Source organism: Bos javanicus, chromosome 2, assembly GCF_032452875.1.
Source record: "Bos javanicus breed banteng chromosome 2, ARS-OSU_banteng_1.0, whole genome shotgun sequence".
NCBI lineage: Eukaryota > Metazoa > Chordata > Mammalia > Artiodactyla > Bovidae > Bos > Bos javanicus.
The window spans coordinates 133,304,611-133,326,891 of NC_083869.1; the positions used below are offsets into that span (position 1 = coordinate 133,304,611).

The window sequence follows — 22,281 nt, forward strand, 5'->3', positions numbered from 1 at the left end:
GCACACCAGGCTCCTCTGTCCTCCTCCGTCTCCTGGAGTTTTCTCAGATTCATGTCTGTTGAGTAGTTGATACTATCTAACCATCTCATCCTCTGTCATCCCCTTCTCCTCCTGTCCTCGATCTTTCCCAGCATCAGGGTCTCTTCCAGTGAGTTGGCTCTTTCCGCTGAAAAGCGCTTAGTATTGGAGCTTCAGCATCAGTCCTTCCAATGAATATTCAGGGTTAGTTTCCTTTAGGATGGAGTGGTTTGATCTCCTTGCAGTCCAAGGGACTCTCAAGAGTCTTCTCCAACACCACAGTTCAAAAGCATCAATCCTTCAACACTCAGCCTTCTTTATAGTCCAACTCTCACATCTGTGGGCTTTCCTAGTAGCACAGTTGGTAAAGAATCTGCCTGCAATGCAGAAGACCCCTGTTCGATTCCTGGGTCAGGAAGATCCGCTGGAGAAGGGATAGGCTACCCACTCCAGTTTTCTTGGGCTTTCTTTGTGGCTCAGCTGGTAAAGAATCCACCTGCAATGCAGGAGTCCTGGGTTCAATCCCTGGGTTGGGAAGATCCCCTGGAGAAGGGAACAGCTACCCACTCCAGTATTCTGGCCTGGAGAATTTCATGGACTGTATAGTCCTTGGGGTCGCAAAGAGTCAGACACAACTGAGCAACTTTTACTTTTGCATCTGTACCTGACTACTGGAAAAACCACAGCTTTGACTGTATGAACCTTGGTTGACAAAGTGATGTCTCTATTTTTAATACACTATTGGGTTTGTCATAGTTTCCTTCCAAGGCGCGTCTTTTAATTTCATCACTACAGTCACTGTCTTCAGTGATTTTAGGGCCCAAGAAAATAAAATCTGCCCTTGCTTCTACTTTTTCCCCTTCTGTTTGCCATAAAGTGATGGGACTGGATGCCATGGTCTTAGTTTCTTTAATGTTGACGTCCTCCTTCCTCGTCGCTGTCTATTAAACCAGCGTTCCTGTCAGAGGGGAGACTCCTCCCTCCGCCGCTTTCTCCCTGTGTGGGCCTTGGGTGCACTAACGAGTGTGGGACGGGAATAATGCACCATGACCTCACAGGACGGTGTGAGCTTCCGGTGGGCAGGAGACCATCTGTGAAGGGCCCGGCCTGGGGCGTGATACACGACCACCGCTTGGTGATCTCAGCCCCAAAACGAACTGAAAGCAGCCCCGTCTTTGTTTGTGTGACTTTCTCGGGGAGGGAGTCGAGCACACAGGTGGGTTTTGCATCCAGAAGGAATTCTGACATAAGCGCATCATATAAGGGGGCTACTGGTGCGCGCGCGCGCGTGTGCATGTGTGTGTGTGTGCGCGCATGTGTGTGTACATGCGTGTGTGCATGCGTGCATGTGTCTAGGGTGCTGCCCAGTGTTTTGTTTACACAAAACAGCTGTGAGTCACAGGGCACGGTCCCCGCCTCCCGGGGGTGCCAGACAGTGCCTTCCGGGCTGAGTTTGGAAGCACCCCACAGTCAGCAGAGGTGCCTCGAGAAGCCCGTGGAGGCTGGTGGTCTCCGAGGTGGCGGCGACCCCTGTCCGTGTGTCTCTGGCCGCGGCGAGGGTCTTCCAGGGCGCCCAGGGACTGCGTGGCTGCCGCGCCTCTGCCGGGCGTCTGCCGCGCGATCTCGCTCTTCCATGTGGAAGGGTTGTTGGTACCATCGGTTGCCCACTTGTCTGGTAAACGATATGGCGGGGCCTCCGTTAACCCAAGCCCATGAAGCGAGTAAGTCAGCACGTAGAAAATACAGTGTGGAAGTGACTTAAGCCTGGAGGAATCCATTCCTGAGAACGCAGCCCTCCCTGCCTGGCGTATTTGGGTGGAAGTTGATGTCTGAGTTGGGAGGAAGAGGCCAGAGGCCTGGTTCCTAGCAGAGCTCTGGGTCCAGTTCAGCAGCGTTTGCCCTGGGATTCCGGGCCCCCCTCCTCAAGGAGGAGTCCCAGGAGGGTCAGCCTGGGCACAGCAGCTGGAGCTCGGCACGGGGGAAGCTGGCGGAGAGCTGCCTTTGCCGCAGGTAGGGCTGATGCTGCGCACTGACCGGCAATGCTTGGCCGGGGTCTGGAAAGAGCTGGAAACTCTACCCGGCATGGAGCCTGTGGAGCGCTCAGCACGGACAGCTCTTCTTCCCCCGAGTTCTCTGGGTTCCTGTGTGTGTGAGTGTTTCCCTTCTTCTCAGGACGCTCCCCAGAGACCGGCCCCGGCACACACGTACTTACGTGTGCTGGGCCACCCTGGCGGCCCCGTCATTAGAGCTGCACACAGGGTGGAGGGAAGGCCGTGTGGGAACTCACGCTCCACTGTAATCCAAGAACAGGTTTCTTTACAGCGGGATGCGGTTGGTGTCAGACACATATGGAAAAGAAAGGAACGGGCCCCTGATTCTGGCAGGGCACCAAGGGCCAGATGCTCAACATGCGGACCACGGGCCAGCTGCGGTGCCGCTAGCCAGCCGGGGCACGACGTGTGATCTTGACCCCGGCTCTGCCTTTTCCTCTCTCCCCGCAGGTGCCCAGCCTGTGTGAAGACCTCCTGTCCTCGGTTGACCAGCCACTGAAAATCGCCAGAGACAAGGTGGTGGGGAAGGACTACCTCCTGTGTGACTACAACAGGGACGGGGACTCCTACAGGTGAGCCCCTGCCCTGGCCGCCCACCGCCGCCGCTGGCAGCCAGCCTTCCTGCTTCTGTTCTGTCCATCCTTCCATCCGCCCATCTCAACCAGCCGGTGTCTGTGGAGCGCCTGCATGGGAGATGCAGCAGTAAACCCGCGTTCTCTGCCCTGGGGGCTCACAGTCTAACGGGAGAGAGATGTTGCTAAAAAACAGCTAGCTGCTTCATTAACATCTCATCAAATCCTGCAAAGGAGAAGGTCCAGGGTGTGCCCGTGACAGGGATCCCAAGTGCAGGAGGGCCTGTGTGCTTAAGGGCATGTGAGTGAAGCTTGTCAGACAGACAGGCAGCTCTCCCTTTGTTTCCCCATCACCCTTTCAGAGCCGTGAATTACTAAGTCAGTGTTCATCCCTGCCCCCGATGATCACTAGGCTAGAGCAGGAGACACACCAGGTCTGGTCACCTGTGACTTGATTGCTGCAGCCATGGCCAGGCTTATTTGAGGGTAGCATAGAGAAGGCCAAGGTTGACTCCAGGAGGACTTGCTGAAGAAGGTGATGTCTGAGCTAGGTTTTTAAAGGTGCATAGAAGTTCTTAAATATTAAAAAAAGATGAAAGTAAAAGTTGCTCGGTCACGTCTGGCTCTTTGTGACCCCAGGGACTATACAGTCCATGGAATTCTCCAGGCCAGAATCCTGGAGCGGGTAGCCTTTCCCTTCTCCAGGGATCTCCCTGACCCAGGAATCGAACCAGGGTCTCCTGCATTGCAGGTGGATTCTTTAGCAACTGAGCCATCAGGGAAGCCCTGATAAAGATGGAGTGGAGGGAAAGATGAGGAATCCTTAAACCTGTCCGGTATTCCTGGGATGGGTGGCGGTAATCAGTGCCTTGAAGGATGGTGGAGGAATGCCATCTGCCTTAGGTTTATGTAGAGGCTGCAGAACCTGAGCTAAGTCTTGATGCCTTGGCCTCGTGCTCTTTGGGGGACGGGTGGGCCCTAAGAAGTAAAAGCAGGAGAAAATGGCTGGAGGGAGCCGGCACGGGCTCCGGGGCAGCACTGCCTGCTGGAGCAGCTGGAACTCTGACGATCAGTCTCTGGTCTCTGGCTCTCTCGAGTGTCGGGTGGAGGGGACGGGGCTCACTCCTCTCACAGGACGCTCAGCAGCGCATCTGTGTGAGCAGGCACTCGTCCGCCAGGCACTTAGGCACTCTTCTGTGCGGCTTGTGTGTCCTGCTGAGGACTCCAGAGAGCAAGCAGATGTGGAAACCCTGGAGATTGTTGAAAAGCGGGAGAGGATAGGGAGGGGCGGGAGGGGCTGCAGGCCCCTGTGACGAGATGGTCAAGGCTGACGTGAGCCCTCAGGACGAGAAGGTTCCCTCCTGCGCAGGTCTGGGGCAGAGCATCCCTCGTGAAGGCCCTGGGTGGGACGCAGTGAGCCCGGCAGGGAGGGAGGGGAGCCTGGGGTGGAAGGGAGGCCGGAGGCCTTGCAGGCCAGGGAGGGGTGATGCAGGCTCAGTGCCGGGCACTTGGGGGTTAAGGGAAATAGTGCCCCTGAAGTGCCGCACAGCACAGAGAGCGAAGTGGCATGAAAGCTTCAGTCGCTCAGTCGTGTCCGACCCCGTGGGCTGTAGCCGCCCAGATGCTCTGTCTGTGAGGATTCTCCAGGCAAGAATTTTGGGATGGGTAGCCATTCTCCAGAACTTGGGGCAGAAATTACAAAGAACTAATGCTGCTTAAGAGAGACTGGACAGCTGTCCTACAGTGGTGTCTCTTTCCTAGCTTCATGTGGGAAGTTGGGTAAAGAATGTCCTTCAGCCTGATCCAGACTGGAGCCTAGAGCGGAGATGGGAAGAGGTGGTCAGGTTTGAGGTTGGTCTTAGATGTAGAGCCAGTGGAGTTTGCTGATGGAGGGGGTTGGGGAGGAGCAGCTGGAGAGGTGGCAGGGTCCCTGAGTGTGGAGGTGAGGAAGGCTCTGGGGGCGTCTTAAGCTCCAGATGCCCAGCGGATGGAAGTGGAGAGTCAGACAGCCTGTGTGTACTGGGTGGGGATGGATGTACAGAGGTGGGCGTCCGGCTCCAAGGTGGTGAGACTGCCTGAGGCAGGTCCAGCTCAGCCCGAGGGGGCTGGCCACGGCCCGGGTCGTGGGCAGGGGGCCGCGTCCCGTCCTCAGTGGGGGCGAGGCCCCAAGGGCGGTAAGTGGGCTGGCAGGCCAGGGAGCCCGTGACAAAAAGACGCCGCGAAGTGCATCATCAGACACGGGGTTCAGGGGGGCGTCCTGGAAGAGGGGCCCCAGGGCTGAGGCTTGCTAAGTCAACATCATCGTTACATTTCTTGTTTCCTCCTGAAAATTTGGGCTTGCTGTATGAGACGGCTGTTCCCCAGAGGCTGGTGGAAGGCTGGGGGCGTTTCCCACTCCAGGCCAGTTTGCCGGGCCTCCTGGGGACGTGGGACCCGCGGCCCCTCCAGGTCACCCTGCCGGCTCCCACCCGCATTCCTAGGGGCTCCCAGGGGGCTGTGGGGTCTTCGGCTGAAGACGAGCCCGGGCACAGGGCAGAGGGCTTTCATTTTTTCTCTTCTCGGGATACAACTTCAAGGTCTTCTGATTTCTCCACACGTTTCTGTGTAACTGTGTTTGACCGTTTGCTTAAATGAGATCCTTATGGTGTGACGGTCTGCCAGCAGCGCTGTTTGAAACCTGTTAGCTGAAACAAAAAGCATTCTCTGAGGGAAATGAAAGGCCTGACTTTGGAAATCTAAGCGTTCCTGTCCATCTGTCTTTTTTCAAATGGCCTCCATTTAAGCTCTTTAATGTGTTCTGAGTGCCCCTTCCACTCAGAATATTCTGGGTAATGTTATGATTTTTTTTCCCCCAGCTACAATTACCCCGGCTCCAGGACTAACGGCTGGAAATGCTGTCGTCTGTGAGCCAGGGGAGATGTGAGGTACAGGCTTCTTGAAAATTCCAGACTCCCAGTCAGCAAGAGAGATGGGCTGTGTCTCAGTTGGGTTGCCTTTAAACAAAAGCCGGCTGGGGCAGGTCTTCCAGCCCTGCCCCACCCCGGACAGCGGGGGACTCGTAGCCTCGAAGGGCAGGCTTCTGAGGGTGCCGGCCGGGCAGGCGAGGCGTGGAGGGTCTCACACTCGGCTTCCTTTCCACCCGCCTCGGTGAGCGGAGGTACGAAGCCTCCTGGTTTATGTATAAATAGTGGTGGTGACAGCCCTCTTCATCTTTGGGCCTGGTAAGAGGTCTTTATTGATTTTTTTTTTTAATTCTTAGGCATCCCCCAGCAGAAAGAGCAGAGAGTTGCTTCATCTCTGTTGGTTCGGAGGAGCACTTGCCAGAATGGCCGGGGGTCCTTTCCTCCCCGCCCCATGCTGGCAGGCTTCGGCCCGCAAGCTCCATGCTGGGCGCCGGGCCACGACGGCAGAGCGCGCCACGGGCTTCTACCCAGAGCACCCTTGCTGCCCAGGGCAAGGTCGGGAGGCCAGGCTGTGACTGTGGCAAGGGGGTGAGGGGACAGGTGGGGAAACGGTCTGTCCTGCTGCGTGTCAGGGTGGAGACGGGTGTACAGTGACGATTGCACTCTCCTACTTTGCTGCTGTTCTCGAGCACGTGGAGTGCCAGGCCCCCTTCCAGGTGGGGAGCAAACGGTGGGAAGCAGGACAGACATGACTCCTGCCCTCCGGGAGCTCAGCTTCTCAAGTTGACCGTCTAAACTAGTTTGCAGTTCAGTAAAGTTTTAGGATTCAACTCTGCAGCCACACCAGTGCTCAGGAACCACCTGAAGCTCCCGGCTACCGTTCTGGACGCACAGACGCAGAACACTGCCGTTGTCGGGGAAGTTGTGCCAGGCAGCACCGTTCTGAGGGGTGAACACAGTGAGAACGGCCCTGCCCGGGGAGGGAGAGTGGGGAGAGGCCCAGGGTGGGCCTCTCTTCTGCCCTCCAAGCAGGCAGGGCGCTTGCCAGTGGCCTGGGCACGGCCCAGTGTAACCCGCAGGCTGCCTGCTGGTCACGGAGCAGCAGGGGCATCTCAGGCCGTGTTGCACGTTCTCCTGACACGGGTGAGTGAGGTTGGGGGCTGGCGTGGAAAGAAGGGTGCCCAGGCACCTCCTGCTCTGAGGGACGCTGGTGCAGGGAGACTCTTGGGGACACCAGGCACAGTGACTCTGCCCTCACTTACCTGTGTGGACCCCCAGCCTCGAAAGGGGGGCCTCTGCCCGAGGGTGGCGTGGAGGTTGCCCGGCTGATGTGATGGATCTGCTGAAGTAGGAGCCAGGCGTCAGATACCAGGAAGAAAGATGTTTGTACACAGGACTCGTTAGGGGGACGGGGATGCCTTTTGCCCCTTACCCTCAATCCCAAATCAGTCAGCCCTGAGTCCTTCGCGACGTGAAGTGGTGTGGTCAGGCAGGGAAACAGGAAAGGCAGTGGGGTTTCTGACCATGGGCGCGTCTCGGTCTTTACAGCCCAGGGTGTGAAGGACTTTGTCCGGATTCCACGTTGCCCCGGCCGCCTCTCCTTTTCCCTCTCACCTTTGTAATCCCCTCTCTCTGTGCCCCCAGCCCTGTGAAGTCCACCTGCGGGAATTAACGAGTGAGTTTCCCTTACAACCGCCTTCCCAGCACTTTCTGTGGTTAAATGTTTTCCTGATGTGGCAAAATACATTTTTTAAAGCACAGCGAGTCTTTGGGCTGGAAAAAGCAAGACTGGTTCTCATTACTTGCAGTGTTCTGTGCGCACACAGCCCGTGCAGGCTGGAGGGCCCTCCTCTGCTACAGGGAGGGCTCCGTCCCCGCGGTGTCCTTACGTGTGATCTGCGGTCTCTTGCTGCCCTAACTGACAGCTCTCATTTTAATCCTTAATTGTCTGAGGCGATCTATGAGGAGAGTGACATTTTCTCCAGAATGGCTGGCAAGTCAGGAAGGACTGAGTGGTCTTTCTTCATCAATACAGTGGTGAGAACAAAGGAAGGTCTTTAAAAGATGAGTAAGAAGTGATGTTTGTTGCTGAACTGTATGCTAGTCTCTGGGCACTCGATGTCCTCGCCTCCTTTGCTCCTCGAAGCAGACCTGTGGGTAAAGAGTAGCCTCCGTTTACATACGAGGAAAACGAAGCTCAGAGAAGTCAAGACACGTGTTGGAAACACACAGCTAGTAAGAGCTGGGGCCTGGCAGTCACAGCCAGGTCTGACAGTCTGAGCCCTTGCTCTCCGAACCTCGAGAAAGAAGGCCTCATCTGTTGGCCAGGGCCTGTGGGTCGTGGCTGCTCCTCTGAAATCTCAGTAGCTGGGGCTGACGGGCTCAGCTGCCTCGCTCCCCCGGAATGAGTCGTGTGACCTTCTCCCTCTGCCCTGCAGGTCACCATGGAGTAACAAGTATGACCCTCCCCTGGAAGACGGGGCCATGCCTTCTGCTCGCCTGAGGAAGCTGGAGGTGGAAGCCAACAACGCCTTTGACCAGTACCGAGACCTGTGAGTTAAGGGGCTCCCCTGATACGTAGGTTGGAGAGGAGACATGACCGGCCCCATGGCAGGCCTGACCAGGGACAGCTCTGAGTGCCCTGCAGGACGCTGGGCGGGAGTGTGGTCCCCGGGCCCGTCCTGAGAGGCGGCTGGCACGTCCGGGCACTGCCCTGCGTCGTGAGCACCGCCTGCCTGCAGGACTCCAGGCCCGATGCCCCGTACCCTTCGTCTCAGATCTTCCCCAGCGTGGGTGCTGTTGTAGCCCCCATGTCTGCTGAGGAAGAAATCAGCTCAGAACAACTCATTGAATTGTGTCGGAGGCCAGAGGCAGAGCAAGGAGTCAGACCCGGGTCCGTCTGTCCGCAGAGACCCCGCTGGGTTTCATGGCACCGCCTGCCATGACGGTTCTCGCCTGGGGCCCAGGGCCCTGCTCCCAGACCAGTCTCCAAGGCCAGGGGGATCCGGGGGGAGGCAGAGGCGGGGGTCGGGGCTCCTCGGTACCCACAGCTCCCTCACGTCAGCGCTGCTGCCTCCGGGGTCGTCGGGGCCTCAGCCCTCACTGTGCTGCTGTGGCTTAGTCACTGAAGCGTATCTGACTCTTGTGCGACCCCGTGCGCTTGGCAAAGTGTTTTTGCTGCATCTGCTTAGATTTCTGCCTCCTGCCGCACCCCCAGAAAGGGCGGCCACTTGCTCCACCCACCGCGCACGGGAAGGCTCCAGAGAAGGTTATCTCCAAAGCATTTTTTTCTTAATAGGATCTCATTTTTAATTAAGCTCCATATTGAAAACATAGCAAACCTATAATATATGCAGTGCTACTTCAATACGGACCCAGTGATTCAGGGGAGGACTTGACATATATGTCTGTAAAGGGCCAGATAGTAAACACTTTAGACTTTGCAGCCACGTAAGTCCTGTCACTTTTTCTTTATTCTTTCTTTTTTATGTATAATTATCCTTCCCTCGTAGCTCAGTTGGTAAAGAATCTGCCTGCAGTGTAGGAGACCCGGGTTTAATTCCTGGTTTGGGAAGATCCCCTGGAGAAGGAAATGGCAACCCACTCCAGTACTCTTGGCTGGAAAATCCCATGAACAGAGGGGCCTGGTGGGCTACAGTCCATGGGGTCACAAGAGTCAGACACAACTGAGCAGCTAAGCACACATCCCATATCCTTTAAAAACATAAAGCCCTCTCTTGAGCCTAGAGGTAGGTGGCATTTGGCCTTCAGTCTAGAGTGTGCCCACCCTGAGCTGACCTAGGATGTAGGCGGGGAAAAAGAATGAGAGAAACAAAGCCTCCGACTGCTGCAGTGTCGTCGGGACGCGGCAGTGCCATCCTTGGAGAAGGAGCTCAGGCTCCTCCTTGCAGACAGCTGGCATGGTGGTCCAGGTTTTAGCAGATTTGGTATGTATAGTACATCATACAGAATTACCTGTGTCCATCTGACACGTGTCGACAAAAAGACCCACGACCCAGAAGCAAAAGCAGGGCTCTGAGGAAGCCGGGAGCGCTGGCCCGTAGCGTCTGAGCTGCCCCAGGTGCGTCGCTGTGCGAGTCAGCTTCATCTTCACTCTGCCACGTGCCGGTATTTTACATGCAGTATCTTTAATCCTTTCAAGAACCTCTGGAGCCGTTGATGTTCCCATTTTTACTGATGACACTGGGGTTCCCAGAGGCTAAATGAACCCCCCCACACACACACAGGACCTCGAGGTGAAGAGCTAGAGTTTGAGTCTGTATTTGCCTGATGTTTCCACATATTATTGAGTCTCACCATTAGAGTAAATTTCGGTGATTGAAGACTCGTGACATCGAGAACGTTGCCCTGTAGTAGAACAGCTCCTTCCCCAGTGAAGCCGAGAATTGGTCTTGTTGCTGGCATTTCTGGTTTATTCGTAGCTCTTCTTACCCAGCCGTGTGGCAAGAAGCCTGTCCAGCTGCTGAACGGGAATTCCCAAGTGGAGTCAGTGTTGTGGGTTAATGATATGCTGACAGTAAACCAGCAGTGCCGATAGCAGCGGTTACCAGCCAGTACCTGGCGAGCCTGGCGTCCGCTGCCTCTCTCGGTCTCACCAAATCTTCACGTCGGCCTGTGCAAGAGGGTTCTCCCCGTTCTACAGAGGAAGTGACAGATGCAGAGAGGTGAAGTCTCTCACCAGGTTCACCGAGCCAGGGGCATATTTCACATGTTCTATTCCGGTTTAAAACCATCCTTATCCAACTCAGAGTGCAAAACTTAACTCATTTACTTGACCAGCATTGGCCTGTTTGACACAAGCCAGATGCTCGCCAAGTCCTAGGGCTCCGGCCCTGAGTCCAGATGACCACATCCTTGCTTTCGTGGCGCGTCCACTGAGGATACACAGACGATAGAGCGAGAGTGGGTCGGTGCTGAGAGGGTGATGGGACAGAGAGTGCCCGGGGTTTGCGTGGCGGGGTCGGAGCACCTGTCCGGGAGCTGGCCTGGGCTCTGGTGCCCGGGCGGGAAGGGGCAGCCAGGCAGGGTGGCTTTCGGGTCCTTCGAGGAGCAGAACAAGGCCAGTTCTGATTGCTGGTAGGCGTGAGCGTTCGAGTGGTGACTTCCTGGGTACCGTGATCCGCATGTGCTGCTCCCCTCGTGCTGCCGTGGAGTGGGGGCGGGGCAGGCCTGGGAAGAGGCCCGTGTCCTCTCTGACTGCTCCCTCCTGCCTGCTGGCTCGCTGCTTCACGTGTATAATGACGTGCGGTCTGTTCGGCGTGTGCCTTCTGTGAGGCCTCGTTGGGCCTCATACGGTAGAGCATTTCCCCATCCCCCTTCACAAGGCTTCCCTGTCGGAACAGTGGCTCTGTAGGGTACGTGGGAGTTGTCTACCAGGCCATGAGGTCCCTGCTCAGGGAGGTCCTCTAGGCGGTTAAACCTCTGGGAATCTGCAGGAGCTGGGTTCATCCCCCAGGTCTAACTCTCCGCACCGCCTCCTGAGAAGGTTCCCCCGCCTGGGCAGAGTCCCCCGTGAAGGGGCTTTCCGCCTTGATGACCCGTATCTCTGTGGGCCTGTGCGCGTTGCCTGTGCTCCCCTCTGAAGGGGAGCTGACCTATGCGGAAGTGAGGAGGGGTGGCAGGGCAGCTTCCTGCACCCAGAGGGGACCTCACAGGACAAGCCGGCCCTGAGGTTCTGGGATGGTCTGGAGAGGTGGAATCTGGGCCCAGAGCTGCCGCCCCTGAGGTTCTTGGACGGTCTGGAGAGGTGGTGTCCCGGCCCAGAGCCGCCGCCCCTGAGGTTCTTGGACGGTCTGGAGAGGTGGTGTCCCAGCCCAGAGCCGCCCCTGGGGTTCTGGGAGGGTCTGGAGAGGTGGGGTCCGGGCCCGGAGCCGCCCCTGAGGTTCTGGGACGGTCTGTAGGGCTGGGGTCCGGGCCCGGAGGATGCTGCTCTGCCCCCAGTGAATCAGAGTGCTCTTCTGGCGGGAGGAGACGGTCCTTGGCCTCCAGGCGGCACCCACAGGGAAGGGTAGGGGGCCTTTCATTCCCTCGTATGTGGGGGCGGCCTGGTCATCCCATCACAGCAGTCCCAGGCCCCCGGAGGGACCGTGGTGGGAGTTGTCGTTGGGTGGCCAGAGTCTTCAGTGCTCTGGGACAACCACTCCTGAGGCCCATGTCAGGACCATTTCCCCAGTTGCTGAGCCAACCCATTTCTCGTTTAATAATTATGAATCCAAGTCTCCTTTTTCTTTCTTTCCTTCCTTTCCCCTCCTACCCCCCATCCCCTAGTATCTTGCCCACTTCCTGTTGTCAGAGTGCCCTGTGGGTTGTCAGATGTCACATTAGTGACCTTGAACTCTCCGCGCTGTGGTTCTGGGGCAGACAGAGATCAGCCCAGGGCTTGGAGGCCTCACCCCTGCCTTGGTCAGCGCAGGCCAGTGGTCACTGCAGGTTTCCTGGGGCCAGGGCCTCGCCTTTCATCCTGGCCTTCGTTCTTGCCCCTCCCTAGTCTAGGCCTCTCCCCACAGCAAGAAGACTCCTCTGCTGTCACCGTGGCGTTCTCGATAACAATCTGCCTGCCGTTGCAGGAGACGCGATAGACGTGGTTTCAGTCTTCAGTCCCTGGGTCTGGAAGATCCCCTGGAGGAGGAAATGGCAACCACTCCAGCATTCTTACCTGGAGAATCCCGTGGACAGAGGAGCCTGGCAGGCTACAGTCCATGGGGCTGCAAAGAGTTGGACACAACTGAGTGTGTGCACGCACACACGCACACACACACACACACACACACACAGTGAAGGAAACCACAGCACTCCTCCATGGAGCCTTCCACCTAACTTGCTTCAGTTCAGTTCAGTCGCTCAGTCGTGTCCGACCTTTTGGGACCCCATGAACCGCAGCACGCCAGGCCTCCCTGTCCATCACCAACTCCCGGGGTCCACCCAAACCCATGTCCATTGAGTTGGTGATGCCATCCAGCCATCTCAACCTCTGTCGTCCCCTTCTCCTCCTGCCGTCAATCTTTCCCAGCATCAAGGTCTTTTCTAATGAGTCATCTCTTCACACAAGGTGGCCAAAGTATTGGAGTTTCAGCTTCAACATTAGTCCTTCCAATGAACACTCAGGACTGATCTCCTTTAGGATGGCCTGGTTGGATCTCCTTGCAGTCCAAGGGACTCTCAAGAGTCTTCTCCAACACTTGCCTTCCTTACACGTCAGCAAACAGGCTCAGGCAGAAGGTCACTCTGAGGGGAGGCTCCCCCAACACTGCCTCGCGTCCGCTGGCTCTGTCGCTGAGCCACTGCCTGAGGGGCTGAGGAGATGGCCCGTGTCCTGGGCTTGCAGACAGGCACCTGGAGCCTTGGGCAGACCCAGAGGGAAGCGAGTGATTGCAGGGCTTCCGCCAGGAGAGGCTGGTGCCCGTGGCTCCAGGGGGTGGACTGCAGGCCTGTGCCCCTGGGGACTGAGGACCTCAACATGCAGGCACTCCACTGTGCTCACCCAGACTTTACCCCCTGCTGTTCCTGAATTCTGGGATCCTGGTGGGTCGCAAAACTAGAACTGGGTTTGCCTTGTGCTCTGGCCTCTCGACCACCACCCCCCACCCCCAAGGGACTGGACACTGCCCTCAGGCTTGGAACCCCTCGTGCTGTGAGGCGCCTCCAGGCGCTCCTTGTTCTGTGGCTCCCAGCAGGAAGGGCCCTCGTCTACACCAGGAAGGTGCACTGAACTCCACTCACAGAGGCTGGTCGTCATCTAAGGACTGGGGAATCAACCAAAGAAAAAAAAAACGGGCCAAAGGTGCCCTTCCCTGCCATTCCGCGCTCCGGGGCCCTCATCTGGCTTATGTCTTCAGCCTGAACCTGTGGCCGTGGAAGTGAAGACAGCTCCTGGTTCCCAGCCCCGGTCCCCCAGCCTTCTGCATCCTGGCGTTCTCCTAACAAGATGCGGGGAAGGAGACCGCAGTGAGCGTGGAGGTGGAGCTGAGCCACGGCCTGGCCAGGTGTCCTGGGCCCCAGCAGGCCGGCCTGCCTTCCTGGAGAGAGGGGCTCACCAGCCCCCAGAGGTGTCTCTCTGCTATGGGGGCTGGAGGCTCCTTACCGTCTTCCTGGAGGAAGGCCTTGGCTTTTGTGCTCGGGCTCCAGGCTTGCATCGCCTGGCCATCGAGGTTCTGACTCTGTAGGGATTAGGATGAGTCAGCGGCACGTCGAATTGTGATACGGTCTGAGTGAGAGGCCAGGCCGGGACCGGACTGACGAGCAGGCCCTCTGGCTTGCACCTCTGGGTACCCCCTCTCCACCTGTGGGAGGGGTTTCTGCAGCGTGGCTTAGAAGTGCCAGCAGCGGGAGCGTGCCTGCTTTCCCACAGCGGGCACGAGGTGCCTGGGGGCCCAGAGAGCCAAGCCGGGGTCCTGCCTGGTTCCCGTGAAGCCCAGTTCCTCGCTCCTCCTGGCTCCCTGCCGCCTTCTGTCCCTCCCATCCCTTCCACAGTTACTGCTTTGCTGCTTTGCTATCGCTAGTGACAGAGAGGGATCCTGGAGGGAAACTTTCCCAGGAGAGTAACTGTTGAGCAGCCGCTGATTGCACAGCTCTGATTTTAGATGGAACAGCTCATTTGCTGAAAACCGTCAGGAGATGACAGGCGGGCTTTGCTGGAGTGCTTGCACTGGGGGAGGCCATCGTCTGCTCGCCAGTCTGAAATGTCATCACTCCCCTTCCCAGGCCCTCCCACCCTGGCCACCAACATCCCAGCGGCTCCCAGTCTTCCCCACCATGCCCCCAGGTGGTCTCCAGCCCCAGCAGCCTCTGGGCGCCAGGAGAGGGAGCGGAAAGGGCCACCTCTCAGGCACCTGGCTCATGGGGATGCTGCTTTCCTGGCAGAGCCATCTCCGCTTTCTCAGGCCCGGGCCTGGGGTGGCCCAGTGAGCCATCTCCCTGAGGGAGGCCTAGCAGAGGTTGGCGCTTGCTGCTGCCAGAGAAGCATCTCTTTTGCGGTGTGAGCCACCAGCAGGCTGCCGCACACCCCACGGTCAGCGCTTTGCGTTCCCAGGTTCCCAGGGAAGAGGGGAACCTTCCCCGCTCTGGCTTCCACACTGGGCCCTCGGTCAGCCCGGGCTCTTCCGAGCCCAGATGTTGTAACCCAGGGCCTGGCACTGCTTTCTCTCAGACGTGATTGCTCCCATGTGTGCCAGACAGCTTGCCCCACGCTCTGCAATCCTCGGCTCTTGGCTCGCAGCAGATAATACCTTCGAACATGCGGTTGCAATTTATTGGCCTTATAAGTTAATTTTAGTGGGTGTGCAATTGATTGAAATCAAAGCTTAATGAAGGCCAGGGTCGGGGGTGCGGAGGCGCAGGGCGGGGGGGCACTTTGTGTTCTTCTTGCTTTGGGTCCGAGATAATCTTCAAACGCTTTAATTAGGTTTTCTAATCAGCCGCTCTTGTCTGGAAGAAGTTTACAGAGTGAAACGAGGCTGGCGCCCCCGTGGCAGGCGCGGGGCCCGCGAGCCTCTCGCGGCAGCGGCCGCGGTCCTCCGCCTCCTCTCGCTGCCCTGGGGCCCGCCTTATGGTTCTGGCTGTTTCCGTCCTTCCGGCCTCCCTTCCCTCCCCTGGGCCTCCGTCAGATGGTGCTTGAGCAGCACCAGCCGGCGAGTGCAAGGCGTCCAGGGGAAAGTCTGTTGCCCAGGTTTCTTGTGTCTTCAAAGCTGAGACCTCGCACCCTGGGCCCCAAGGGGCCACCTCTTCCTGGGACGTGAGCCTTGGGCCCGAGAGTTTGTGTCTGTCCCGACGGGACTCGTAGGTGGCAGCGGGAGGCTGGCTGCTGAAGCGGAAGTAGCAGAAGTGTGCGTGCGTGTGCTCACTCAGTCGTGTCCGACTCTGCGGCCCCACAGCTGTAGCCCGCCAGGCTCCTCTGTCCGTGGGATTCTCCAGGCAAGAATACTGGGGTGGGCTGCCATGCCCTCCTCCAGGGGCTCTTCCCGACCCGGGGGTCACACCTGCGTCTCGTCTCCTGCACTGGCGGGCCGGGTCTTTACCACTAGTGCCACCTGGGAAGCCCAGCAGAAGTCTGGGAAGCAGGCGACGGGGGTGGGTGCGCCTGGATACCTCCCAGGAGCTGGCTCTGACCCCACGACTGTGTCCGGGTCCGGCTGCAGAGCGGGGCGGAGCTGTGCTGTGGAGGAGGCCGGGCCTCAGTTCTCTGTTGTGTCCTTGCTCGCTGACGGTGGGCCAGGGGTCCACTTGCTGAGCCTCTGTTTCCTTGTCTCACTGAGCCGTGCCTGTCTTGGTGGGGTTGCTGTTCCCCTCCCAAGGCTCCCCTGTGTCCACTTGGCCCCTCGAGGGTAACGGAATCATCCTCGTTGGGCGGCAGTCCCATGTGGGGCGGTCTTAGGTCGGGTGGGTTTGCGGTTGTGGCCGTGGGGTGAGTGCACACGTGGTGGACAGCGGGCCGCGCTCAGGAGGCTGCAGGCTCCAGTGGGGCCCGGCCCCAGCGCTCAGTGAGGCCCCAAGGAGGTCTGCTTCAGCAGCAGGCTGCAGTGGTTGCCGTGTGCGGTGACGGGAGGCAGTCCTTGTGACCAAGCCTCCAGTGTTTCCCGAGACCCTCCGGTGCTCTCAGCGATGCGGGTGCCACGTGGGCGAGGGGTCCCCAGGGAACGGAGTGAACCGAGGCTCTAAGGACTCGCTTGGTAAGCGCTAAGAGAGACCGAAACGCAGGCGCTGCAGCGGGGAGAGCGCCCACAGCGGGGCTGTGGGGGCCCAGAGCGGCGTCCCTGTCGCGGGGGACGTCCCGGCATCACAAGCCGGAGGCCGTGCTTCCTGGGCTGGCCTCCGGGAACTCGGACTTGGGGGGCTTCCTATGCTCCCTGATAGGAATGGTCACGGTGCAGAGACTGTCATGTAGACACTGTGGTTTGTGCTGAGCTGCAGCCTCCCTCCCAGAGCCTGTGTACAAGGCAGAGGGTTCACCAGGAAGAGCAGTGGGCGTTGAGACTGGGGGGCTCCGCGGCCCATCGCTGGGACCTGAGGGCACCCCACGTGGCTCGGTGCCGGGAGCCAGGGGCGTCTTGGGAGCCCGCACCTGGTTCCCTCCATGACCTCTGCTTTCTCCTTTCCCTGGAGTGATGCGGGGCCACGAGCCTGGCTTTTCTGAGTCCAGTGAGTCCTCCTGGCGCATCGCGGAGCCTCAGGTGGTCGTGGTAGCCAGTCCAGGCTGTGTAACCAGAGCAGGAGGAGCGGGTGGGCTTCTCTGAGCCGAGGGGCTTGCTGCTGAGGCGGGAGAGCGTGGGCCGCCAGGACCGGACGGTGGTGAGAGCTGCAGAGGCCCTTGTGTGGCGTGGCCGGGTTGTCGTCCTCCGCACCTGGGGAAGGGGCTGCAGGTCCTGGAGTACATTGGACAGTGCTCACTGTATGACCTCCGCCGTCCCCCAAGGCTCTGCAGGCTGGAGCGGCAGACCCTGACCCAGGCTCCTCCTGGACTGACCGCGGCACCTGTGGCCTGAGGTTACCCTGTGTCCCCCTCCCCAGAGACGGCCGGTCCAAGCTCCCTAGGTCTCCAGAATGAGAGACCAGGTGGGAAACGGGTGAGAGCAGTGACCAGCGTGAGCTGAGGTCACAGAAGTGTTCAGAAACGTTCTCGGGAAGGTGAGGCCTGGACCGCCTGCCTCGGCCCTCACCCTCGCCGTCTGCCCCTTTGATTCGTCTGGGGGGTCCCTGCCCAGAGGTGGAGGGCCTCTCTGTATATGGAGGCCCTGCCACGCCTCCCCCTGCTGCAAATCCTGCGCTGTGGGGACAGAGGGCTGGAGAGGGGAAGTCACGTCTGGCTCTGAGCACGCTGGCAGCGTAGTTAGTGTTTGAGCTTCCATGTATATTCTTCGCATCTGCAGCCACGCGTCCATCGGAGGGCCTCTGAGAACCCGCCCTGCCTGTGGACTTGGGCTGGGGTGAGGGTGCAGGAAGCAGCTAAGGGAGAAAGTCAGGCTCGCCTCAGCTGCACTGCTCTGATCGTGTGGGAGGCAAGCGAGGAGAAGCCTGTCCGCCTGGGGGGGCGTTGAGTCGCTTCCTGCTCTCGTGCTGTAAGTTTCAGAGGCGGGGGCATCAGTGGAGGTGCCCCGAGGCCCTGCAGGCGGGGTCCAGACGGCCGCCCACTGCTCCCAGCCTGGAGCCCAGTGACAGCCCAGCCACTTGGTCTGCTTTGCCTGGTCCCCACGCCATGCCCAGGGCCTGCGTGCCTTGGCACTCATTGATTGTCCTCTGCTGGAAGAAAGTTAAACGGAAAACAGGAGCGTGCGGAAACAACTCCGTTTGCAGACAGATCCCCGTCAGCGTCAGGGACCGGCTCCTCCAGGGTCACGCGGCAGGCTTTGTGGCTGCACGTGTTGGGGTGAAGCGAGGATCTCCTCCCGCTGGCGGAGCTCCCTGGTCCTCCCGGGCTCCCCGGGAAGCAGTTCTGTGCAGGTGTCCAGGCCGGGGGTCTCACAGAGGCTCAGCCAGCAACCCCTGCTGCCCCCTGCAAGTGGAAGGCCCTCCTTTCCAGAGCTCCCTGTGTGGGGTGCCCAGCGCCGCCTGACTCCTGGAGACCCCTTCCTCCCTGCCCTGACTGCTCCTCCACCTTGAGGCAGCTGCGTGGGGCGGTGAGCTTACCTGAGTCCATCCTCACAGGCTGAACCTGGGCCAGCGGAACAGGCACGGTTCTGGGGCCTCCAGCTTCCCCTCCTCTGCTGTGTGACGAGTGCATTCCTTTCTCTCCCTGGGTGTCCGTGATTTTAGCTCTAAGATGACGTACGCAAAGCCTGTGACACAGCTGACAGCCTTCGCGCAGCGGCTCTGAAACTCAGGAAGACCTTGACTGTCCACGTCCCCTCAGGGAGGGCGGCATTTTCCCGGGCAGCCTAAAGTGACCGAAGGTGCTCGCGGGGGCACGGTCAGATACGAGGGCCGTTGTTCCCAGCGAGGCCTTCGTCATCCCTCTTCAAGGACAAAAGCAAAAGGCTTGCAAAGAGGCCGTAAAGCACCACAGGCACCGTGCAGATGTGCGCCGCTGAGCACACCCGGCCTTAAAGCGGCGTGTACCTGAGCCCGTGGCCCGTCGGCACCTGTGTGTGCTGGAGGCGTTCACACCGCAAACCTGCCCCGAGGCCGTGGGCAGGGGTTCTGAAAACCATGGCAGAACTGACTGTCCCTGGAGGCGTGTGAGCCGAGTCCCAGTGCATGCGACAAGGGGTTAGGAGGCTGCACGCAGCTCTCGGAGCCGCCCTCACACCAGCCCTCCCGCAGCCTCCAGATCCTGGAGCGTCGTCAGGGCCAGCGTTTCTACCTGAAGAATGAGAGCGCCGCACGGGCGCCCCACGCGTCCCCCTCCTTCCTCCCGGCTTTACTTAAGGACGCCAGCTTGAGCAGCGCTCAGCCCAGCACCTGGGGGCGGGGCCTTGTGCTGGCCCCTCCCCCGACCAGTCTGGGTCTGGGGGTGACCCACGTCCTCCGCCTCCGGGGTGGGGGGAGTCATCGCCCTGCCAGAGACCCACGGCCTCGCCCGCTCCCAGCTGAGGGCCCGCACGTTGGAGTGAAGCCACGAAGGGCCTGTGCCCACAGAGCTGTGCCGGCTGTGACTCTTGCGTGCGGGTCGTGGCGTGTGATTGTCACTTGCTGGGGCCTCTGCGTTAGAGCTGAGTCCAGCCCAGCTCCCAGGGGGCGATTTGACGGGAGGGAGGGAGGCCAGCCTCGAAGCCCATCCAGTCCTGCCTTTCCTGTTACACACGTGGCCCCATGTTGGCCAAGGTGGGTCACAGCCCAGATTCCTGAGCCGAGTTTCCATCCCCGTCTCCACGCACACCTCAGCCTCAAACACCCCATAAAGCTCAGGGAGTCAGAATAGTTGGTTATTTCTTATTCCTTTCTTTGATGAAGTAGATCATTTTGAGAGTGAAGTATTACATTTTTCTCTTTTTCTCTTCTCCTCCCCAGAAGTCCTGAGGTTGGAGACTTACAGTCATAGAACCTGTATGTGTGACCCTGACTCTGGCCCAGTGGAGGAGGGCATTTCAGGGGGAGGAATGGCTCTCTGGGGAGAATGGAGTCCGGACGCCCCGGGCGCCTCACTGACCCGGTGCAGGGGCTCACGGATGAAGAGGCCACCACCCAGGCGCTCCGCCGCGACTGGCTGTGCAGGTCAGCAGCCTGCCACCCGAGGGCTTGCCTGCGACTCCTAGCTCCTGGGGACTCGGCCTTTTTGAAGTTTATGAAACCTGGTTGTAGTCAGCATGGTGTTTTTCAGACGGTGGGACTTACAGAGCCAGCCCAGGTGCCCCTTGACTGTAGTCCCTGCTGTCTGAGCTCCGGATGGCTACGTTTGCCTTAAGAAATGTTCATCTCAGCCGGGGTGGTCTTGAAAGCCACCGAGACTGGGAGCCCGTGGTTGACGGAGCTCCCTCTCGAGGGGACTGCAAAGCCGCGTTTTCGTCTTGTTCCTGGGCTGGTCTGGGCTGCTCTCCCATCCCCTACTCCTGATGATCCTGGGATGTGAAGGACCCAGGGTTTCCTGGCTCATCCTTCCACGGCGGCTTCTTCACCATGTCCCCACCGACTGACTGAGCCTTACCACATGTGTGGGTTTCAGCCCTCACTCCCTGAAGGCCTGAGAGAAGCCCACGGGGTTCAGTTCGGGGCATCTGCATTTTAACGATGTTCCCCAGGTGGCCCACTTGACTGGGGACCGTTTCCGTTGCGCTCAGCTCAGCGGGGCCGTGGCCGCGATCCTGGGCCTGTCCACCCTCCCCGGTGACGGGGTCCCCGATGTCCCCGACGGAACCAGGTCAGAGCACAGGCCGCCGGGCGAACCCCATTCACGTCCCCAGCAATGGGGAGCCGCCTTATTGAAATGGCATGCTGGCGTTTAAACAATATTGATACTACTTGACTCGTTAAACACACAGAGGCGGCAAAGTGCTTCCACGTGTGCGCTGTTGGTGCTGGCGGCGGCTCCTCAGATGCTTTATGTGGTTTCAGACACATTTTAGCACATTCTTAAAATGCCCACAAAAGCCTTTATGTAAAGACTCATAAATGTGAACCACATAAAAATTATTTTTCCCCCCGTTTCATGTCATTATGATCAAAGTAAGGTAGGCAGGAATAAGTTTCCAAAAACCTGTTGAGGTCCCTTCTTTAATTAATGCGCGCGCAGAGCTGGGCCGTAAACCGTGGGACGCGGGCTGTCTGTGCCCCACAGGCACCTTGCCCCAGCGGCCAGCGTTGTGGGCGGTGCTGAGCCAGCCCTGCCTGCTCGCTCATCCCTGTGCCTTCTGTCTTGGAGCGTCAGGTCGAGGCTCGCAGCTACACAAGTCCCCGGAGGTCCCTTTAGGTGGAGTGGAACGCGAGTCCGCGCTTGAGCCCCTGGGGTGCAGCTGCCGCCATTGCGTTATTAAAAGTCAGGTGGACGGCAGATTCGGACACCACCCGCCGTAGTACCGTCCCCGCTGTTAAAACCAGTTCTGGCGATCACGTCGCCCCACGAAGGTGCGCGTGATTCCCGCCAAGTGGGGAAAAGCCAAGCCCAGCCCCGTCCCCTTGCTGTGCTTCCAGTTACATACAAAGCAAGCGTCTGGACATAGACCAGAGGGGAGTTTGGAAAAATGAGGTTTATGGAAACGTTGATTTATGGTGTTAGGGGCTAAATGTTAAATTTCTCTTTCATAGAACAACGTTGTAACGATTATTTTTTTTTAATTTGGAGGAAAGAATAGCAACCCCCATGAGACCAGACTCAAGCTTGTACCGCCCTCCTGTGTCCCCCAGGTCCTGAACCTAAAGGGCCCCGGCCAGGGTGGTCCACGGGGGAGTGCAGACGCCAGGGAGGCGCCGCCCCCACGGGGAGCCGGGAGCAGAAGCACCCGGTCCCGCCTTCTGTGTCAAACACCGCTGTGTGGTTTCTCTGGAAGAAAACAGGGATCCCAGGGAGCGGACTGAGGGGCTTGACCACAGACCACCTGGTGCTTCTGAAACGCTTGCTGGGTGATGTGGGTGGGGGCTATCGATCCGCCAGGCCCTCGGCCGGCTCCCTCCCAGCATGGCTTGCCCTGCCCTGCCTGAGCCCCAGCACGAACAGCACTCTGGTCTGGGGGGCAGGTGAGGCCAGAGCCTGTGCGCCGGAAAAGCTGCTTTTTAAAAGGTGTCGTTTTTTCCCTTTTGATGTGGGGCTGCTCTCCCGACTTGCAGACGAGAAGGGAAAACCATACGTTGGAAGCCGGCCACCTGTCCCGCCAGGACGGGTGTTGGCAGGTCTGCTGTGGGCTGCCCGCTCCTGCCCAGTGGCGCTGCTCTGCTTCCTGGTGGATGCAGGGAGGAGAGGGAGCAAAATCCAGGAGAGCGAGCAGGCAGGGCCCTGGAAAGAGTGGCTTCCGCTCGCCTGCATGAGGGCCCAGGGGGGCCCCGCGTGTGCCCAGCCCACTGCAGGCCAGGCCGGATCCAGGTGGCTCGTGGGCTGAGGGGGCGTCTCGGGCTCTGAGCCAGAAGCCTTACCCGCTTGGGGTTCGGAGAGAGATCTAGAATGAGGGAGAGAGCCGTCCTGAGCGGGGTCCCCGAGTGCCCGGTGCCGGCCGGTTTCCTGGAGGTCACTGGCCCCCCAGGCAGCTCTCTGCCTTCTCCCGCGCTTTCCCCGCACCACCGCCCTGGCCTGGAGCCGGAGTCTGCCCCCACCTTGGTCTTCTGACCGACATTTGGCCCGGGGGCCGGCACCCCAAATGT

The 22,281-nt window shown here is 59.2% G+C and overlaps 1 protein-coding gene across 4 annotated transcripts in view; it reads left to right on the forward strand.

The window, feature by feature from the left end:
* CAPZB (capping actin protein of muscle Z-line subunit beta) overlaps positions 1-22,281 on the forward strand; it is a 140,005-nt gene that overhangs the window by 97,790 nt on the left and 19,934 nt on the right. For all 4 annotated transcript variants that reach the window (XM_061395021.1, XM_061395012.1, XM_061394993.1 and 1 more), the window contains exons 3-4: positions 2,520-2,641; positions 7,983-8,096. In XM_061395021.1, coding sequence (XP_061251005.1) covers positions 2,520-2,641; positions 7,983-8,096 — 236 coding nt within the window. The remainder of the gene's footprint in view (positions 1-2,519; positions 2,642-7,982; positions 8,097-22,281) is intronic.